Source organism: Emydura macquarii, unplaced genomic scaffold, assembly GCF_026122565.2.
Source record: "Emydura macquarii macquarii isolate MOO-44397 ecotype Brisbane River unplaced genomic scaffold, CSIRO-AGI_Emac_v2 contig_554, whole genome shotgun sequence".
Classification (NCBI taxonomy): domain Eukaryota; kingdom Metazoa; phylum Chordata; order Testudines; family Chelidae; genus Emydura; species Emydura macquarii.
The window spans coordinates 2,158,596-2,181,285 of NW_027130691.1; the positions used below are offsets into that span (position 1 = coordinate 2,158,596).

A 22,690-nucleotide genomic window follows, 5' to 3' on the forward strand; every position below is an offset into this window, starting at 1 on the left:
AAGGAATAATCAGGACGCTTTGATCCTGCCTTGGAACTAGACCTGAGGTTTGGTTCCGCTGGTTTCACTGACTGGTGGCGCAGGGGACGTGGGGAGGGTGAGGACTAGCAGCCTTTAGCAAAGCATGCTGGGCGTGGGAGGTGCCTATATACCACAAACACTTTTCATGCTCAGTCACGGCCGGGGTAGGCAACAGCCGAGCAAGGTGTGCAGGAAGCCGGTGAGAGGCGAGCCAGCACACGGGGAACAGGTGCAGGTACTGTGCCTAGAACGTTGGACATGTTGTTATCCATCAGCTCCTCTTTGCTAACCCCACGACTGCTTAGGGCCAATTTCTGTGGGTGGCGGTGGCTAGCTGGGGACTGCCTGTCACGGCAGGTCGAGGCCATTATACAGATGGGGAACTGAGGCACAGTGCATCTAGGCGATGCACCGCAAGTCACACAGCCAGCCTGTCAGCGCAGGCGCTGGACCCCATGGCTCCTATGTGCTAGGCTCGTGCCCTACATATGAACATAAGAACGGCCAGACTGGGTCAGACCAATAGTCCAGCTAGCCCGGGAGCCTGCCACCCAACAGTGGCCAATACCAGGTGCTACAGAGGGAATGAACAGAGCAGGGCATCATCTGTGTCACCCATTCCCAGCTTCTGGCAAACAGAGGCTAGGGACACTTCAGCACATGGTTTTGCATCCTTGCCCATCTTGGCTAATAGCCATTGATGGAGCCGATCCACCAGGAACTTATCTAGTTCTTTTTTGAACCCCCGTTATAGTCTTGGCCTTCACACCATCCTCTGGCAAGGAGTTCCACAGGTTGACACTGCGTTGTGTGAAGAAATACTTCGTTTTAAACCTGCTGCTCATTAGTTTCATTTGGTGACCTCTAGTTTTTGTGTTATGAGAAGGAGTAAAGAACATTTCCTTATTCACTTGCTCTACACCCGTCCTCCTTTTAATAGCCCTCTATCATATCCCCATCACTTTTTAAAGCTGAAGCCCCAGCCTCATTAATCTCTCCGCCCTACCCACCGGCCCAGCTTTCCTCGCCCACCCTGGAGTATTGGTATGCTCATTTATTTGTATTACCGTAGTGCCTAGGAGTCCTAGTCATGAGCCAGGACCCCCTTGGATGGGGTGGGGTTTGAGCACTGAACAAGCCTGCGGACTGTGCAGAGGGAAAGACTCCAGCGATGCTGTGCACTAGCTGCTCATGGGGCACTGGGCTGGAATGTGAGTTGACGAGTCAGTGCCTGGAATTAACCACTCTCGGGCAGGCAGGACAGCCTGGCTCACTAGTGAGCCCATCTGTTAGAGGCTCATCTTGCTGCCCCGCCTTACTGTCTGTGTAGCCCCAGGGCCCTGATTCAGCATGCACCTGTCCACCTTCAAACACATGCCTAGGGCTATCCCTGTTCAGCAAGAGTGACGCGTGCGTGTCACGTGGAAGGCAATATGCCGAACTTCAAGCGTATGGTTTAGTGGCTTTGTTGACTGGGGTCCTAAACACAGGGAGCCTTCCCGCCTGGTGGGGTTAAAGCAGGAAATGCACATCCAGCGGGGATGAATTATTCCTCAGCCCGTGAGCGCGGATACGTTTTCGCAGCGGTTGATTCCAGTGACGGATGTTTCGCTTAGTCTGTCTGTCTTGCCACGTGAAAGTAGCTGTGGTGACAAGATGAAGTAGCTGCTCACAGGGTCCTGTCCTGACTAGAAGTGTGGACTTGTGCAGGGCCTCTTCCCAGCAGTATGTCTAAGGTGGCAGGAAGGTGAAGATTTTTGTCACGGGAATGTTTAGTAAACGTCATGGCGCGGTCACAGGCAATAACCCAAAATTCGTGGAAGCCGTGATCTTGCCCTGCCGTTTACTAAAAATAACTATCTATGACAAAATGGGGTCAACGGGGGAGGGGATGAGAACAATGGAGCATGGTTCTCTTCCTCCCTCCCCCCAGGGGCTGGGAGCTCTGGGTCTGCAGCCCCGCTACTCCCACGGCCTGTGGGGCCTGCAGCTCGGAGCTGTGGGGTGCCCTCAGCCCCTGTGGCGACTGGGAGCTGTGGAGCGCCCTCCCCCCTGCTTGCAGTGACGGGAACTCCAGGTACCCACCCCCCAAGATTCCCCCGCTGCTGGCTGTAGCTCAGAGCTCCGGGTCCCAGCCATGGGGGCAGGGAGCCGCCCGCTGACCACTCTTACCCCGTGTTCTCCCTTTCTTTCTGCTGAACCCTGTCACAGAGGTTGCAGGAAGTCACAGATTCTGTCATTTCTGAGCCCACCGTGATATAATCTTAGCCTTCGCTATATGAGAATGCATTTGGCGACTCCTTGTACATAACACCTGGGAGAAATCGGAGGGGGGGGAGGGCCTGCGGCCCAGGGCCTTTCAGTTGTGCTGAAGGACTGAAAGGTGCTACGAGTGTGTGAATACACAAAGCGAGCCCTCTGCTTGGCTGTCAGCCATGCTCGTATGGTACCCTGTATTAATGGGCCAATGACATCCAGCCAACGCTCATCATACAATACCTTGAGATCTCTGCCCGTTCATAGCACTCTTCGTTCAATGTGCTGTGCAGACATTAACTAATTAAACCGCACCGTACACTGTGTAGTAGGTAAGAGCTATATTTACCTTGCCACTGAAATGCAGCAGCCTCTGGAGTGAGGGTGGCATTCAGTAACAGGGAGCAGTGCAGAGCAACACCACGTGGAACTATAATACCACGTACAACTGGCCCTACGGGGACAGTGTGGGGGGCAGAATGCAATGAGTGTGGTTAGCTCTCGTTCCAGGGACCCGTGCAGTGGGAGCTTTCACCATAAAGGAGCTCAGTTTTATTCTCAGCCGCGTATGCCAGAGTCGGAGCACGCTGCTCTCTCAGTGCTGTGCTGGGATGCCCATTTAGTACTGAGTTAGAGTGCAGAGTGCTGCCCGCCCGACTTCTCCAGCACTGATATGAAAGCATGCAGGCATGCATCAGGTCCCTGCCCTCGGTGGACTGTGAGATGGCAGCACAAGGGGCCGCACTTAAGTCGTTATCACTGGGCCCACTTCAGAACTCCCTACTCCATATGGGAAAGGGACAATCCGGTCTTTGGGTTAGAAAGCAGAATATATTCCGAACTGCCAACCTTCCAGTTTAGCCTGGAAGTTGAGGTCTGCTTTTATCTGAAGGGCATGCCCATGCCCTGCTCCTGACTACCGCCACCATCAACATGTGGAAGACCTGGAAATGCAGGAAGGAAAGCTGTTTGATCCTTGGTGAATACACCAGAGACCGTCAAATAAAACAAACCACCATCACCAAAGTGGTAGGCTGGTCCCCTCTGTAACGCTCTCCAGGTTGTGTCTTTGTTCTTCCATGGATCTTACCTGCTCGCCTTTCAGAATGCTACACCAGTAACGCCCTGTCGTGTGGTGGTTCAGACAACTGCATGGCTCCAGCCTCCGTTCTTCTTTTTTGGGTGCACACACCCCTCCCTATCACCAGGGAACGCTGTTGCGTGGTCCAATGTGTGTGTGGGCATGTGTGAAAGTGGGAGCAATTGAAGGTAATTCACACTGAAAAATTGCACGAGAACCCCCCTCGCCTTGTAAATTTTATGCAGATGCTGAATTTCATTAAGCAAAAGTCCCAGGCACAGAGAGAGATCTTGACATGTTCAGTCTATTCGGTCCTGTTGTGTTTTTCCCCCCAGCGAACTATTAGGTATAAAAGCTGCACAGACGTTCAGGCTAGTTTGAAGGATAGGCTACAAAGATTTCTCTGTTCTGAAATGCACAATCTGTCATTTTGTTTAGTACAGGCGCAGAGAGGAGAAGGAGGGACAGGTTTTTTTAAAAATAATTTTTCCTTTTTCTATTTTTTTTCCAGAGAGAACTGGAGTTTCATCTCAGAAGCTGCAAGAGCGGTAATGAGTGTGTAGTGTGTTGTAGGGATCCATTTTTTGTCAGTTTCAAGAGGAAAAACCTCTTTAAAATAAAAGCCATGATTTCTTAATAGCGTTGCACTGAGCACTCTGAGGAATTTAATATGCCCATAAAAAACCCTTTTAATGAAGATCTCCACAAGGAAGATTTTGAATACATTTCAGCTTTGAAAGCAGGCTCCTTTTTTCCACAGGTAACATATGCGCCCGATAATCTGAAATCATCTTAATTGCACTTGCAATGATACACACTTACCCCAACTCCCCGGGGTGTTGTGAGGGCTTGTTAATATTTGGAAAGCACTGTGAATGTGGAAAGCACGAACTAGCAGCATTATCATCCTCTGTAACAGCCCCTATGGCCTGGCCACGCTGGAGCTTAATTCATGCTGTTATTCTTGCTATCAATCCATGGCTAAGCACTGAAAATGTACAGGGATTTGACTAAGACAAAGGAAAAGATATGGTCTGTGCCCCGAGGAGCTTAGCATTTAAACAAGGCATAACCGCTACCCTGACTGGAACAAGCAGGGATGCAGGGGGCTTGGTTGCAATGTTCCTTTGGAGACCTTGACCATTGTGGGCTTGGCCTGTCCCAAGGATTGTGTTGTCATGCGTTTCAAATCAAATATTCAAGGGAGCCAGCGAGGTTGCCCTCAGACCCGAACTCCCTCAGCTCACCATTGTGTCTGGACCGAGAAGCAAGCTCTGCTCCGAAAGGAGCTGGGCCAGCCATCAAAGCCATTAAAAGGCAGGCTGTGAGCAAGTGACAGCACGTGTTTGCTGGCCATCTTCTGTCAGGAGCAGGTGCAGCGCCATGACAGGGGTTGAGCTGTCATGGAATGTTTCAGCATTGCTCAGTCAACCCAACACTGAGCAGCCATCTGTCTCGGCCCGGAGGGAACCGTGGATGTGCCCTCCCCCGCGCCCGTGCGCAGCTAGTCTCCTTCCTCTGGCCAAAATCTCCAGTTCGGATGTGCTCATGCCCCTTCCCCTGAGGGTTTCACTCCCTGAACAACAGGAACGAGGGCCCAGGTGTGAAGGACGGAGATGGCGTAACCAGGGGCTAGAAGGGACTTGCTCCTCATGCACCGTGCTGCCAAATGGCAGTGGTGGCTGATGCTGGCAGCACCAGTAGGAATCTGCGCACGGTTGGTTAATGAGTTTCTTTGGTCCCAGTTTCCTATCATGTTCCAAAGCCGACTTTCTTGCAGTGCCAGGGCCATGACAACAAATGGGGATGGGGAACGTTAGGACCGACTTTATTTATTTTTGTTGTGCTCTGGATTCACTCTCTCAGGAAGCTGCTAGCGCCCACCTCTCCCCAGGGACACATGTGCTTGGGCCTCTATGTTCTTTGCTCTAAGATGTACCTACCGTCATGTACAGCACACAAGTCTGCGTGTATTCCTGCAGAATGGGGGTGTGTATTCCTCCCTCAGCTGAGGTCTGCTCCCCATAATGTTGGTGGTTGTTCAATCTGACTCCAGTAATATTCTTGCTTGATCAGCAGAAGATCAGCCAGGAGTTCATTCTCCACTAGCCAGATGCAACTCTTCTCCAGTCAGCGGGGGTGTCAAAGTGACAGTCCCCTCAAACATCACCAATGCGGCTCTTCTCGCTGAGCAAGAGGCGGGAGTTTGCCACGCACACAGAGGAGCTGCCTTCACCCAACACGTCACATAAGGTTAGACACAAGCCATGACAGTCGGTGCGTTCACACAGCGTGTAGCACCCAACGCACAGGTTAAAAGAGGCACCACAGTCCACTCCGCTGCACAGTTAGAGATGAGCTCATGACACTAGCATGATCATGACTGCACTTCAGCCCTTAAAGATGGGCTTAAACCTGGAAATGTCAGGTGCTCTCCGCCTGCGGGATTGTGTCCCCAGAGCTGGACAGGAGGTGGAAATGTTTACTTAGCTTTGTGTAACTGCTTGCATGAGCCCTAGTATGAAAGTTTTGCAATCATTGTGAGAAAGAAATGCTTCTCGCTGCAGTGGTTTGGTTTAAACTCGAAATGCAGGAGAAACGGAGTGTGAGGAATTCTAAGGGCTGCAATACCAAAAATTCCCTCATTGCAAAATTTCTGGGCGTACCAAAAAGTATTTAGTAAATCAGTTACAACAACCACTGACTCTCTCTTGTAAAGACAAGGGACAGTCAGTGTGCCAGCAGATTTAACAGCAGAGATTGGCAGTGAAAGACAGTTTCTGAACAGCTTCACAGTTTTGCTACAAACACCTAGTAAAGCAAACCTAGGAAGTTTTGCCTTTCCTGGGAAGCTAGAATTTTGAGTCAGGTTATTAGAATGCACAGATTCAAAAACAAAGCAAAAATCCACTGGAAGTAAAAGATGCCAGGAATTTTGTTTATTAAGACTTAAGTGCAGATGATTGTAAGGAGTGTGTATTACACCGAGAAATGTCCCCTAAACCTCACCGTGGCAGTGGGCTGCACTTACGTCGTGGTGGACTTTTCAATATACGCATTTTGTTTTCTGCTGCCTGTTCTCACTGCAAGGAAAGGAAAGAAGAGAAGAGGCTTAAGTCAAAGAAGCAAATGTTTTATTTTGTATAAAACAAGCCGAGGTCAGAACACAGCTCCCCATTATAATGTACATCACATCTCTGTCTCTCATATCGTCATGCTTTTGTTCAGGAAGCATAGCATGCTCCAGACAGCCAGGAGCCAATGAAAGCCACATACGTATCTTTTGTCTAAGAACTACAAAATTATGAAAGCTTCAGATAAGGGCTCAGCTTCTGGAAAATGAAAAAAAAAGTCTGAAGAGGCAGATTCAGGGATGTGCGTCATGCCATGGAACTTGGCAGAGAACCTCTCTCAGGCTACCCGTTGAAATGTAACAGCAGCTATTGATGTCACATTGTGTTCTGAGAGCCTGACTTCTCTGCTTGGGGCTGGCAGAACTGAGGAGCTCTCCTTGGTTGTTCTACAGAGTCTCCTAATGTGAACAAACATCTGTCCTTTATGTGCCAGCTGACAGCATCGATGGCTTGTTAATTTAAGTTACATTTCTCCTTTTAGGTGCTCCTACTCTCACTTCCAAGCAAAAGGCAGGAGATTTTGGCTGGTTGATGTTCCTGGGCTTTATCGTTTATAGACACCCCTTGCTATCATTTATTAAAATGAAGTCTGGGGGAAAGTGGGACATCTAATTATACAAGTGCTGCTTCCCATAAAGAAATGTTTTATTAACATGTTCTCCGCTCCTGTGCTGGTTTAGTAGATTTGGTCACAGCTTGACATCCAGTAAGTTTATCTAGAGGCTGCATTTTTACAAAACATTTTCTAATCTATTTTAAACACAATTACGGCTCTGATGCATTCATTAGGGAGTTTGCTTTCAAACCTGGATTGCAGTAATAAACCCTAATTTTGGAAGCATCAAAGGCAATAAGGGAATTGGATCCAACTGGCTGTCAGAATCTAACGCTGAATACAGGACGTGAGAGTGACTCCCTACCTTCTCTGGAGAGGTGAACTTCAGGTCCCGGCTCATCAATTTTTTTTATCAATACAACATGTCAAACCAAAGGGATGCAGTCTCAAAAACGTCACAGCGGCTATCGATGTCATGCAATGTGAGAAGAGCTAGGCATTGATAACCCAGTGAACAGGTAAGGCCACGGAGCTAAGCTCAAAGCAGTCTGTATGGAAGAGACTCTTGCTCTCCCATCACAGACACACGCATAGGCTCTTACTTTTGTTTTTGCTGGGGGGGGCGGGGAGGTCTTCGGGGGAAGAGGCGGGGTGAGGGCGGAAAGAGGTAGAGTGGTGGGCGGAGTCTTGGGGGAGAGGCGGAGCAAAGGCAGGAAGAGGTGGAGCAAGGACAGGACCTCAGGGAAGAGGTGGAGGGGGGGCAGGAAGAGGTGCAGCATGGGACCGACTGAGAGTGGGTCCCTGGGGACAAGTGGGGTCCTGAGCAGCCAATTGGCAGCCAGTCCTGGGGCCGCCAAAGCAGTCTCCAGGGAACACCTATTGAGGTCCGGGAAAACGGGCGGGCTGGAGGCGAACAGATGAGCAGTGGCACCCCCCGCCCCAACAGCTGAGCGGCGGGGCCCCTCCTAGAACAGCTGTGGCTCCGGGGGTGCTGACACCCTCCTATTTTTTTTCGGTGGGTGCTTCAACCCTGCGAGCTCCAAACGGCTGTGCCTCATGCCCACTGTGCATGGGTGTCAATGGAGAATCAGGCTCCCTGCATCTGCTGCTGCCAGAGCCATCACTTCCAGGGCAGGGCACTTCCTTCTCTGACCGGGTGCAAAGCTACCACCAGCTTCTTTAACGGCTCACGCGGGACCAGATTGCACCTGGTCTGAATGCAGTGCAGAGGGAAGGAAAGGGCAAGGAGCCTGCCTTTATCCCTTGTACAGCCTGTGTAAGGGCCAAGTACAACAAGCACCACCTGCTTTCCTGTCGCCCCGCAAATGGGTTAGGAAGGGGGATCCTTGGCCCCTCCCTTCTGCGCACCGGCCCCTGGAGCAGGAGCTGCATGTGGGGAGGGAAGGGGTATCCTGCGCTCCTCAGACGGGGAGGCTCCAGAGGTCCCGGAGCTACTTCAGAGATCAGAAGCAGCCAAGGGACAGTTATTTATGACATCATTAAAAATAAATCCAAGTAAAAAGATGGATTCTGCTCGGAGAGTTTTGCTTATCAGCCAGCACTAGGCTGCTCCAGACCCAGAAGCCTCTGGAGAGAAGAATTTGCAGTGGAAATGCTGCCACAGCTTCTAGCTCAGAGACACAAATGGCAAAACTATAATAACCGGCCTAAGTTAACGGTGCAGAAAGGTCATGGTTAGTGTATCAGCGAGTTTACCTTAGTCTCTTCCCAGATATTTCATCATAATACTATTTACATCATCTTCTTTCCCTTCTGCCTCCAATCGTCTTTCGTCTTTTGCCCCTTCGGTGATTAGTTTTCCGGCACATCCTTCACCTTCTGGCCTTTGAATCTTTGGCCGATTCTTGATGCTGTCCGCACTTTTAAAAGAAACAATGGAGCCAGAGGATGAAGATGAGTCAGAGAGGTTTCCGGGGTCCTCTGCAGCCTTTGGCTTTTGCTTTATCTCAGACAAAAAAGGGCTGTCTGCCGTATCCTGGTCTTCAAAGTGAACGCTCATGAGCCTCTGACCTTCTCGCCTGTCCTTGACGGGTCTGGACAAGCTGCTTGTTGACTGGGATTTTTGAATTGCTGGAAGGAAGTCATCAAAATCAACATTTGTTCTCCTTTCGTAGCTGAGAGTTGGTATTTTCCAAGTGAACGGGTCGCTCTCCTGTCCTTCATCCATAACGTCACTGAATTGCTTACTCGGAAATACCAGAGAATCTTTCCCCGTATCAGCGTTGGCTGCTTCCTCTAATGATGGCTCAGGGTAATTTCTCCATGGCTTAAGTCTTGATGTATGGAACGCCTCTTCTCCCACAGTTGGGGAGCTCAGCTTTAGGCCAGAATTATCAATCTTTGGTAAGAGTGAGTCACAGGAGCCAAACATTGATATTCTTCTGAGCGCGGGGGAGCGCGCTGGCTCTGGGTTCTTGGATGATAAGCATTTTAAGCTGGATGAACGCACTAGGCTAGCTCCTGCAGGCACGTCTTCAATTTCTGTAAATTCATTCGCTCCAAACTTCATTGGGAACTCATCTTCCTCTTTGAAAGTCCTGCATCTTCTCAGGGAGGAGGCGCCGGTTGTTTGGTAGATTGGCAGGGGAGAGGTGTCCTCTAATCCTAATGTTGCCTGCTCTTTCTCTGTTGCCCTTTTCCTCCTCAGCTCTTCTACATATTCAGAAAGTGCAGATGAAGAGCTTGGAAACGTCTCTTCTGCTGTAGGAGATGACCTCCTTCTCATCACAGATGGAGATGTAGCTCCTAACTTATCCATAGCTTTTCTCGGACTGTCAAACTCCTCCTTAGCCACAATTCTTCCAAATTCCCCTCTTCGAGCACCAACTAAATGGCTCACTTCCCTGCCAAAATCTGCCTCACCCACAGTTCTTCCGTATTCCCCTCTTCTTGCACTCAGTGCAGAAGCTGGTCGGCTCATTTCTTGAGCTTTGATTTCTTTGTTCATCCTAAGAAACAATGAAAAGACATTTAGTTTAATTTAAGTTTCATGGCTTGTCATAGCCCCAACATCAGTCAGAAAGGACATGTCCTTGTATCCAGAAACCTGTTCTTACCTTCTAGTCTCAACTGAACCATTGTCTCTAAATAGGAATTGCTTATTGCAGGTAAATGAACTCTAGCTGTTTCATTAATTGCAACTTTTGAGCATAACTGAACTCAATTTAAATGACTCGAGGTAAAGTACAGAAGCTAAAATGCATGACGTAAGGTAGATCACATCACACACAGTGTACTTCATCCATCTGACATACCGAGACATGCCTCAAAACGGGTTTCCTTCTCAATAGATTTTAGCAATTCATATGATTTATTTTATTTCTGTCCAAACCCAAAGACCATACACTGAATCTTCATGAAGCTGAATTACAAAGCGCTATTCTAATGTACTGCCTGCTGTGTTTCTGCAGTGCTCCCTTTGGTAAGAGGAAATAATTATAATCTATAAGAGCAAAATAAATGCCTGGCTGTGAGCTGGATATGGACTGCACACACCACAGGAAAAATGCCTTCCATTCGGGGTTCTTTCACAATTTGCCTTTATGAACACAGCTTTTTAGAATGGAACACAGGCCAAAACCCAAAGCCTGCTCCCAGGAACGGGAGACTAGCTGTGATGTAAAATTAGACTCCAGTGAAAAAACAAACCGAGCAGAGCTAGTTAACCTTTGCTTTAGCAAGCACCATCTATTGCCCTTTTAAAATCAGTGCCGTTCGGGGAGGATCCATTCACCAGCAAATGGAAGACTTGAGCAGCCTGGCAGAAGGCGCTGCAGAGACCCGGGAGGCGGGGGCGGAGGGGGGAAGGATACAGGAACTCCTGCAAACAACCACAAAGGCTAATTTTTAATGAAAGGAGCGATGCAGGCTCTGTTAATTAATCCCTGTCAACTGATAGCTATCGCCGTCGTAGCTATTATTAATGGGATGATGCTCTTAAAGCTTGTAGCTTTGACTAGAAAAGGAATACCGCGTGTCTTCAGAATTCCCTACCATTCTCTTAGCAAGGACATGTTACCTTTCTGTAAACAGCATCCGCACGTATTTGAATGGAACATTATTGTTGTTGACTCCTTGGACCTTTTGTTTTAAGGGCAGACACACTTAGCAGGAGAAAATGCAAAAATAAGGAGCCGAGAAAGGCAAGTAGCAAAGTACAAGTTCCATGGTTGGCGGAGATTGTCTGTGCCGGCACTAGGCAAGGCCAGGTGTCAGCGTCGGCTAGCCCTCGACTAGTATTTCCAGGTAGGATCATAGGGCAGGTGTTGGTGAGAGAAACTCTCTGACTGTTCGGGTGCCACTACACGTCTCTTTGCCTCTTGGCCATCTGGGTACAGGCCTGAGTATGAGACAGAGACCACACAGGGGGATCTCCTCTCAGTGATGAAAGAAGATCAAGTGTTCTGTCTGTGCTTTCCTGGCTGAGCGTTCGGAGGTGGTGGTTGGCGGAGGCAGCTCATACTACAATGTGCTGCTCTGCAGCTATCCACCGTGTCTCCCTGCCAGTTTGATGGGTATATGGGGCTGATAACGCTGCTCCGCTTCGTCACTGTGCCTTACCCAGCCGGTCCGCCAGAGGTGTGCAGACCAGTGAGCCGCCTGAAGCTGAGTCCAGCTAAGAATGAGATGAGGCTGGGGGAAGTGGTTGGATGATGAAGAAACTGTTCTCATTGCATCTTTATCTGAGGGTTTGTGTCCACCCCTTGTGACTCATGTTCCCAATCTGAGAGTCGCGCAGTATCCGCAAGTGCTACTGATGATGTTAGGACACCCCTGACCAGGAAGGCTTTGTACCCTTTGTGCCTGGCGAGGAGATGCCGAACCTTCTTTTGGGATGTGGGGATCTCACTGACCATGTAGGCTGTGAGGGTCTGGCCCAGCCGTCATTTCAAATTAGTTGCAGTTTAATGAAAATCCTTTTTGAGTTGGTGGGTCTTTGCCTTAGCAGAGCAGTCTGGAGCATAACTCCAGAAGTGTCCATGATGCAAAACCATTACTGCAAAAATGGATGGCCATCGTTGTTAGCCTTTGTGATAGAAAACCCTGGGCGAAATTCTTCAAAAGAGATTGCAGACATCTGAAGGTCTGAAAACACATTCCCCCTCACCCTCCCCCATTTCATTTTAACAATACCTGAAGGGTTTGTTTCTTGTATGCAGCATGACAGACATTTTGAGGAGTTATTGTATGTTTCTTCATGGTATATAATTTTGGATCAATCCTATCAAGTAACAATGTATAGGGTGTTCTGCCTCAGATTCTTGCCTGTGAAATTAGGAATGGAGTCTGTCAAAACGTTTTTTATCTATAAAGAATTTTTTCCAGTGTTTTGAAGCTGGAGATGCTGCTGTAAAAGGAGCCCAGAATTTTCTAACACAAAAGTATATTTTGTACTGAATCACAGCAGTCAGAAATCATCAATTAGGACCTATAATTTTCTTTCATGAAAAAGCTTCTTGGTTTTGAATTTGTCTAACAACAGAAAGAAGAAAATGTGTGGGTAATAGATTAAACCCGAGGAATCTAAGTACAAATAAATACCTTGTGCCTGATGCAAGGGCTGATGTTTTCAAAACCAGTAGGGGAGTTTTACCTTGACAATATTTAACCACCCTGACTAGGGAAGCCTTCAAGTTGCTATGGTAACCTTATGGTAGTGAATAATTGCAGAGACAATGCCAGGCAAGTTGAGACCTGGCTCTCCCGATCACAAAGTAATTTACATGTTGAGACTTGTCGGTAACAAACTCAGCATCCAAGAGCAACTGAAGAAGTCACGGGATCACGGTGCATTTGAGCTGCTTTCCTTATTATAGCGTGACATCAATCAGCAAAACCGGGGCAGGAGGGGCTGAGCCGCCATGCAATGCTGCTGTTTCATGCATTTGTGGGGCTGTGATTTCCAAAAGAGTGAGGGGAGAGGCTCTTAAGATGGGTGCACATGCGAAAATGCACTGGCTCCCCTCCCCTCTGACATGGACATCTCTTTGTCCTTCTCCACTGGGTCAACGGACAGTCTCCTATAGACTTCAGTGAGCATTGGATCAGGCCCTAGAAACTTGTCCTGACACCTGGGCCTAGCAGGTAACAGAGAGAGCTAGCCATTAGTCAGATACAAACACAACTCTGCTTTCATCCAGAACGAAAAAGGTTGATTCTTGAGATCCAGAACGGTCCCAAGCTGCTGGACTTTCCCACCCCAAATGAGGTAAGCTAGAATAACTCCAATGTTACTAGAATACAATAAAATGCAGAGGAACACGAGACAGGACTAAACTAGTATGCTGAACACACGGGTGACTTTAGCGCTGGCTTTCATGCAATTTTCACTTACAACTGATTCGTGTCAGGGCCCAAATCATTCATGTCAGCTCTTGGGATCCTGACTTGTTCCCTACATAAAAAGCTTGTGTAATCCTTCCAAGAGGATTTACATGGAAATTGCCCCCGTCCATTTCTATGTTTCCAAGCAAAGTTGCAAATTGCAGACTCATTAGATTTCATAATTTAAACAGACAGCTTGTAATACACCAGCTTTAATTTTACTTCTGGTTTTTAATGCCTAGATAAAACTGTACTAAAGAGGCAAGAGACTAACAGCCTGAGCACACGAAAGGGTTAGAATCTGATATTCATTGCACCATTCGACGTAGCAGACACATTATCTTATGAAAGTGTTTGGAGCCTGAAACTTAATGACCCACTCACATGTTTATTGTTTTCGCTAGCTGTGGTATTATAAAATTCAATCAGCAGGATCCATTCTGATTTTAGACCTTGTCCAAAGCGCAATTCTGAGAGCTCTTCCTGTCTGGTTCATGTGCACAGGAGCTGCTGCTTTCATTTATTTTATTTTTTTTAAGCAGAAGAAATGAAATCGTACCGAAGGTCCTACTTAACTTGCGATATTGCAGAAATTGTGGCTCCTGCAATATTAGCTTCCCACCGTAATTTTGACAGCAGGAGCTCTGTTCTGTGCAGGCACACAGCGGGAACCCCAGGCAGCTGACGGCGGGAGCCCCTGCTCTCAGCCCTGGACAGCCGGCAGCAGAAAATCACGGAAAAGTAAGAATGGACTTTATTACCATAAATAATAAGGTCCACTGTTACTTGCCTGCAATTTTCCATGGCTTGTCTGCAACTCAGACACAATTTTTTGACAATCATCCTGTGATTCAGGTAGGGCCTTAATCATACCCAAAAAGCAGAGAATCCAATTGCTAATGTCTCCCAATTAGGACCAAGAGGCTTTAGGCCAGAGGGACCTGCCAGATCATCTAGTTTCTCCTCCTGTATATCACAGGCCAGCAACACCACCCACAGTCACGTACTAAACCCAGCAACCAAAATTAGACCAAAGTATTACAGCCCAGATTAGATTATTATGTGTGACTAGATTATCATGTGCCACAGGCAGAGAACAGGAGGTACCAAGGTGCACCAGTACCCGAGGCCCCTCTAATGGCAGGGCAATGATTACGGTGAGATGTACCCAGATAATCCTGGCAAGTGACCTGCACCCACATGCTGCAGAGGAACGTGAAATAAAAAATCCAAAAAACTCTCAAGGTCTCTGTCAATCTGACCTGGGACAAAATTTCTTTGTGACCCTACATGTGGCAAGGCAGCCAGCCATCCAAGCACCCAAGAGAGAAAATGCTCAGCGCCACTTCACAGCTCTGGTCTGCCCTCCCCACTATCCCATCACCAGCTGTGGACAACCCTGATGCTTCGGGGGCAGGGGGTATTCCTTCCTGACCCCTGCAGGTGGCCATCTGAAACCCTGAAGCATGAGATTTTAGGATTATAAAACAGTAACCGGAAGTGAGCACCAGGGCTGCTGAGTCCTGCCCCTACCATCACAAGCAACTCTGTCATACCGTCACACTCAGAAAATACTTCCAAATCCTACTAACCTGCACCCACTGAGTTAACTGCACCTGTTGCTCTTTGTACGTGTTCCACAGAGCACAACATAGAGAGGGAGCCCAATCTGAGCATTTGTTGCTCTAGTAGCCTTATCTGCCAGTAATGTATAGAATATAAATATTTCTGCTCTCGGGGCTGGGTGATCTGGGGCTGAGATTAAAGCTGTTAAAATTCAGTGATGATAGCTACTTTATGCCATCCCAGCGGTGATGGAAAGAGTGAAGAGATCTGAGGCTAACTCAGTTGCCGACGTACATCTTAATAAGCGTTGTGAGTGACAGCAGCACAGAGACTCTGTACACTGGATTCTGGGGGGCGAAGGGCCAGAGAGCAAATTCTGAGTTCTGCGTCTCAAAACAAAGACGGGCTTGACCTCTCTGGGCTGTGGTCTTCGTTGTAGCAGGTACGATAGTCTAAGCCAGTGTTGCCCAACCTGTGGCCTAGGGGCCAAAACTGGCCCCTGCGGGCTTTCAAAGTGGCCTGCAGCTCCCCACCGGCTGGCTGCAGAAGGGATCCTCTGCCTAGGGACTCCGGCAGAGCGCATCGCCGTGGGGCTACAAGACCGGTGCAAGCTCCTTGCTGCAGCCGAGGGGATTGGAGATCAGCGCTCCCGTCCCGCTGGCTGTAGCAGGGAGCACTGCAAAACGCTCCACCTGGGTCCTAAAGTGCTGGGGTCCCTGCTGGAGCCAGAGGGAGGGGAGCACTGATCTCCCATCCCCCCAGCTGCAGAAGGGAGCCACTGCCTAGGGATCCAGGTGGAGCACACGGCTACAGGATGCATGCGGTTTCCCTGCTGCAGCCAGGGGGACGGGAGATCAGCGAGAGAGGGGGGTGGGTGGGTGTGTGTGTGTGTGTGTGTGTGTGTGTTGGGGGGGGGTGAGGCCTGCTGGCAGAGACTCGTGGCCCTTCAGGGTTGTAAAAATGATATTTGTGGTCCTCTAAGCTCTCTGTAAGTGAAAACTGCCTGGAAAAAAACAGCTTCAGCACTTCACACTGGTGAGCAGGAGTGAACTCCACCTCACAGCTAGTGCCCCACTGAAACGTTATCGGGAGGACGTAAGCGGTGCCTAGGCCGGATGGGGGAGATTTAATTCCAGACTAGTAACAGCTGCAGCCTGAATGACTGAAACCACCCTCCCCCCTCCCCCCCCCACGGGGTCACGGAGGAGCAGGAGGTGGCAGGCTGTGCCGGGACACGCGCCCCACCCAAGTAGTTCCAATCCTGCCCCTGCTGCCACCGGGACTGTGCAGGGAGGTGGGGAGGGGTGCATGGGCGGCAGGGTCAGGAGGCAGCAGGTTGGGGCTCGGGGCATCCAGTTTTTCAGCCAGAGACCCCAAATCACCCCACGCCCTCCCCAGCGCTACCCTAGCCTCGCCGGGCTCCCTCCGGGACTTACCCACTGCCTGGCAGCCTGGCTGAGAACTGCAGCCACGCACATGCTGGCTGGGAGGTACAAATTAACGCAGGTAGGCGGAGGGGAGGCGCTGCAGGCGGGGTGGCCCCAGCCCCCAGGTGAGCAGCAGGGGCTGGTGGGGCTGTGTGCTAGCAGCGCCCACTCTCACCCTAACCCCTTACACTTTTTGTTTTGTTACAGTGAGGAGGGGACATGGCTTGAGAGCTGGCCCCCGGCCCCGAGGCTGCCAGAGGTTGGAGCAGAGGGGCCTGGGGTCAGAATGACTCAGCCCTGCCCTGCGGGAGCAAGAAGGCATGGCCAGGGGAAACACCAATTCACAGCTGATTGATTTAACCTGATGAAATCAAACAGCTGATCAGTGGCCAGGTGGGTGGGGCAAGACAAACTCAGCCACAGTCTGTGGGTGAAATAGCTGATCTGCAGACTGCCAATCGCCCTGAACGTCCCAGTGGGTGCTGAGCACCCACTATATTTTTTTCTGTGGGTGCTGGGCCCTCTGGGCACCATCAAAGTGAGTGCCTATGGAGGGGAGGAATAAACACAGAAACTGAAGCTGCAGGAGCATCATCCTCCTCACTTGAACTGACAAAAATCATTCCTAGTCTGCTGAGATTCTGAAAAAAAAAAAATTGCATTAAAATCATGTCCTGTTCAAACATTTATATTTATAGATGCAACATGGAATAATCAATGTGCTTCAAAACACCATGCTGGCAACAGCAACATCTGTGCCTCTGTTCCTGATGAATAAACATAGCTTCTGCCAAAGACATGGAGGAATCGTCCCACCTTGTGTAGGAAGGAGCTAAAGTGAGCTTTTAAAATGATCTCTGCATCCCGTTCCCTGGGTGCACCGTGCTCATTTATAATGCTGCTTCTGCAGCAGCTCCTCTGCACAAAGGCTTTTGTTTTGTAACCTCCTTGTGAGGAAGATCCTGACAGTGAGAAGGACTCCAGTGATGATCAGAGGAATGGAGAACCTGCCTCACAAGAGAAGACTCAAGATGCTTGGCTTGTGTAGCCTAACCAAACACAGGCTGAGGCGACATACAACTGCTCTCTATAAATACATCGGAGGGATAAACCCCAGGGAGGGAGAGGAGTTATTTAAGTTAAGGGCTAATGTTGGCACAAGAAAAACTGGCTATAAACTGGCCATCAACAACTTTAGGCTTGAAATTAACCATCAGAGGAGTGAAGTCCTGGGAAATTCTACTTCCAAAGGGAGTCGTGGGGGCAAAAACCCTGACTTGTTTCGAGATTTAAATTGATATGTTTTTGGAGGGTATGGTATGATGAGGCTGCCTACAATGACTTACGGCCCATCCATGACTGCTATTAGCAAATCTCTCCAGCGACTGGAGATGGGACACTAGATGGGGAGGGCTCTGACTTCCTACAGAGAATTCTTTCCCAGGTGTCTGGATGGTGGGTCTCGCCCCCATGCCCAGGGCCTAGCTGATCACCAGATTCGGGGTCAGAAAGGAATTCCGCCTCCCCCCCCCCCCCCCCAAGTCAGATTGGCAGAGACCCTGGGGGGGGGTTGTCTTCCTCTGCAGTGTGGGACACAAGTCACTTGCAGGTTTGAACTAGAGTAAATGGTGGAGTCTCTGTAACTTGAAATCTTTAATTCCAGATTGAGGACGTCAGTAACTCAGCCAGAGGTTGTGGGTCTGTTACAGGAGTGGCTGGGTGAAGCTCTGCAGCCTGCGATGTGCAGGAGGTCAGACTAGATGATCACGATGGTCCCTTCTGGCCTTGAAGTCTATGAGTGGGAAAAGGGGAGTGGGAGAAGTTCGTTCTGCATGTGAGCTTATCTCCAAACCGTGTTCCAGGGGTTTAAAAACAAAGTGACCCATTGCACGTAGCGGCTGGGCTCCAAAGCAACCAGGCTCGCAGGCAAAGCCTACCTGCAGTGTGCCAGTTCAAGACAATTTCGCACCCAAGGAGCACTCGGGGATGTCCCATTTTTGCTCACGAAACAATCATCCATGTAGCAAGGCACCAAGAGCTTCGCAAATCTAACGCACAGACACCCTAACAGACACAGTAACTCTTATTTCCATTGGTCACAGGAAGAGCTAGGCCGGCTTGGAGCAGGGATGGGGCCGCTGCTACCCAGTGCATTGCCTGGCGTGTATGCCAAAGGAGCAAAAACCTTATTAGCTCAAAGCAGCATCAGCTGCCTGGCGTGTGCGCATTTTAAATTAAAATGCAAATCATGAATGTGGCTTAGGGCAGCGCAACAAGGCATCGTGCAGCAAGAAAACACTGCACGGGCACGTCACCCTTCCTTCCAGTGCCCGGCACGCCGGGGTCCTTGCAGTGAAGCAAGGATTCTGGTCACACCCAGCAAAAAAGCACCCGCCCTCTCCCCGCTCAGTCTGTCTCTCCAGTGGATGCCAGGAGCTGAGCCCATGACTCAGATCGGATGCTCCCTCTTCTGGACAGGGGAACAAGAAGAGTTGGAAAAAAGCTCAGAAGAAAATGAGAGGAGTGAAAGAAGCTGGAGGGGAGAGGAAGCCATGACAGAGAGCAGGTCAGAGCCCATGTAACCATGGGCAAGGCCTCAGGCATTTGACCTGGCCCTGCTTCTCAATCCGGAAGCAGCAGCTGATTCATTGATCTAACCCTGGTCTCCACTGGACCACTGATGCAGCTGCACTCGTGCACGTTTCTTGTGCAGCCTTCGTTTACACCAGCACAGCACAATTTCCATCAGGGCAACTTACCTCTAGCGCGTGCCAAGCTCCCCCAGCCCCCTTGTAAAACCGCAAATAACTCTGAATGAAAAAAACGTTTGCAGGAAAATTTTGAAACTAAATGAAATCTGTGTTGTGTTTTGGTTCAGATAGAAATGTGCATTTTGGTTTAGTTTTCAAAACCTGAAAATGTACATTCTAAACAAAACAAAACGGTTTTGCCACTTTCCCCCGTCCCCCCCTCCATTTACAGTGCATTTTCAAAGGGCATTTTTTCACCCAACTAATTCGTTTTTTGATAACATCTCTTTTTTGGGGGGTAGGAAAATTCATGATTGAAAAATTTCAACCCATTCTACTTTTGTCCAGGTTCAAAGAACTCCACCAGTGTCTGAAATCCCAGCACAGATAAGGCCTTAGACATTAGAGAGCAATGCAAAGGCATAGGATGGTCCGTCAATCAGCTGAAAGATTTCCCGGGAGATCATTGTGGAGTTATGGCAGCTTTTTAGCAGTATGATGATTGTAACAACAACAGTGATACTACTGCTCAATTCTTACATATGAGATGGGGCCAGATCCTGAGCTGGTGAAACATCAGTGCAGCTCTATCAGCGTCAATAGCGATCTATCGAAATGCAATAGCTGGGGTGGGCAGTCTCCTCCATGGTGTTTTAGCTCTTTGAGCTCAATGGACACAATATCTTATGAGGGGAAAAGGGAGGATACCTGAAGACCGTTACCCAACTGGACGGCTGTGGTACTTAAAAGTTCTCTCACCAATTGTACGGATCGTCTTGCTGTGATGGAGGGAAGGTTAGACCAAGGAATTGCATGGATTTCAGAATGCCTCATTAAAATGACTGCCCTTAAAACCCTGGCATTTCAGGCAAGAATGCCTAGTAATGGAACAGCTCACAGGTATGCCCCTATCTATGAGAAACAGATGATGCTTCAGACATAGGGAAATACAGACTATGGCCCAGATATGCCTTACAGGGGACAAAAATCTCCCTGCACGTAGTATATTTTTAATGACTTGGATAATGGAGTGGAGAGTGGGCTTATAAAATTTGCAGAGGACGCCAAACTGGGAAGGGTTGCTAGCACTTTGGAGGAATTCAAAACAACCTTGATAAATTGGTCTGACATCAACAAGATGAAATTCAAAAAGGACAAGTGCAAAGTACTTCACTTAGGAAGGAAAGACCAAAGGCACGGCTACAAAACGGGGAATAATTGGCCAGGTGGCAGTATTGTTGAAAAGACTCTGGGGATGCTGGTGGCTCACAAATTGAGTATGAGTCAGCAATGTGATGTAGCTGTGAAAAAGGCTCATATCATTCTGGGGTGTATTAACAGGAGCGTGTGTAACACACAGGAGGTCATTGTCCCACTCTCCTCGGCACTGGTGTATCCAGTTTGGCACGCCATGCTTTAAGAAAGATGTGGACAAACTAATAAGGTTGCAGAGGACAGCAACAAAAACGATGAAAGGTTTAGAAAACCTGACCTGTGAGGAAAGGTTTAAAAACTGGGCAAGTTCAGTCTTGAGAAGAGGAGACAGGAGGAACTTGAGAACAGTCTTCAAATACATTAAGGGCTGTTATAAAGAGGATGTGATCAATTGTTCATCATGTCCACTGAAAGTAGGACATGTAATAACAGGCTTAATCTGCAGCAAAAGAAATTTAGGTTCAATATTAGGAAAAACTTTCTAATAGACTAATTAATTACCTTCCGTAAGGATCGTTAAATAATGGAACAAGCTTTCAGGGGAGGTTGTGGAATCCCCATCATTGGAAATTTTTAACAACAGGTTGGATAAACACCTGTCAGGGATGGTCTAGGTTTACTGGTCCTGCCTCCGCACAGAGGTCTGGACTTGATGACCTCTCAGGGTCCCTCCCAGCCCAACATTTCTGTGGATCTATGCGTCATGCTCCACAGGCACCAGGGTGTTAGATTAGAAGAGATTGACTCTGTGGAGTGTAATGAGTGTGGGCGCTGCAGGAATTCAGCTGTCTTCGCACTAAGTTTGAAAAAGAAAGAGCCAGTACTTTGAAAGAATTAGCAACCTACAGGTACTTCAGTCAGCCAATTCATCCACTGCTTTTATCTAAACAGATTTTAAAGCATTCGCCATCAGGGGGCTTGATGAAAGTGTAGGAGGAGAGAGTTCTGTAATCCCGGTCAACATCATGCCTGCTGTGCTGCATGCTGCAGAATGGCTTTATTTTGATCATCGTGGCAGAATCAGCCTGGATTGTCCTCCCCAGTCCTGCAGTGTGAAAATTCTCCTCTAGGATGTTGGTTTCAATTGCCAGAATTTTATCAAATGATAATGACATAAGTTAAAACTTTTGATCTGTCCATGTGCTGGATATCACTGCAGATCTACAACCGTCTGCTGCCCCTCTGAATTTATCTGTAAACAAACTGTTAGGAGTTGGAATTCAATCAAGACAGATTACCACCTCCTACTATACATTGATCCTTTATTGTAGATATTGTAAAGTAAATCCAACTTGCCTCTTTCATTCTGTGTGACAGCGTTTAGTTTTATGTCAAGCAATCTGATAATTTCGTCTCTGAGATTAGTATATTGCACTACATTTTATCCCAGAAAAAAGCCCAGGGGAAGCTGACATGCCTTTACCAAGCAGTTACAAAGGGCTACATGCTAAAGAGATCTTTTCCTCTTCAATGAAGTATCGCTAGATTCTTGTTACCATCTAGCATTGAGAAGTTCTGTGTGACATTGACCTTTCTCCTGCTCTGAAGAGGTTCTCTGTATTATCTGCTAACTTGATTTGATGAAGTAACTATTAAAGGAGGCTTCAACCCCAGCTCTCTAGCCACACACAGAGACTGAAATTAAATTTCATTTAAAATTCATTACATTCTGAGAAAGTCCTTTGCATGCCAAAGGCTAATTTCTCCCTTGTAACAAGTGTATGATTGCTGGGTTGATATACTGTCTCTGGGAGCATTCCCAGGAATAGTGATGTCCTAGCCTCTTTATTTTCATGTGTGGGCCAAAGAACAGCTAGTTTGAAAAAGTCTGAAAATCTCTCTGGGATGTTGGAACATTATTTCTACATTCAGCAGTGACATCTTCCTTCAGGAATTCATAAGGGACAGTGAAGAGCTAGCTCCCCTCCCGTGAAATGCAGAGCCAGGTAGTGGCTGTGGGCTCAAGGCCCATGTTTCATTGCTCAGTGATTTGAAAACTGACTGGAAGCAAGGGGGAAAGTTTAGGGATGTAGGACATGGTTCTGGAAGGGGCCTCCTGAGTCATGGAGTCCAGCCCGGCTATCACAGGCAGCCCTGTGCGATCTCATCCATACATTTATCAAGATCCATCTTAAAACCAGTTAGGTTGTTTTTCCTCATTCCTTTTTGGGAGGCTTTTCCAGAACCTCAGCTCTCTGGCAGTTAGAAACCTCCTTTTAATTTCCAGCCTCAGCTTATTCACGGCCAGTTTATCCCCCATTGTTCTTGTGCCAACGCTGCCTTTTAGCTTAAATCGCTTGTCTCGGGCCTGGTGGTTACCTCCCCGCCTCGCCTTCTAA

The 22,690-nt window shown here is 48.5% G+C and overlaps 1 protein-coding gene across 1 annotated transcript in view; it reads right to left on the minus strand.

Annotated features, from left to right (window-relative positions):
* Nucleotides 1-6,277: 6,277 nt before the first annotated feature.
* MYO18B (myosin XVIIIB) overlaps nucleotides 6,278-22,690 on the minus strand; it is a 154,556-nt gene continuing 138,143 nt past the window's right edge. The window contains exons 42-43 of the mRNA XM_067539421.1: nucleotides 8,765-10,017; nucleotides 6,278-6,441 (exon numbers count right to left, since the gene is read on the minus strand). Of these exons, the coding sequence (XP_067395522.1) occupies nucleotides 8,766-10,017 (1,252 nt within the window). The 3' untranslated portion in view covers nucleotides 6,278-6,441; nucleotide 8,765. The remainder of the gene's footprint in view (nucleotides 6,442-8,764; nucleotides 10,018-22,690) is intronic.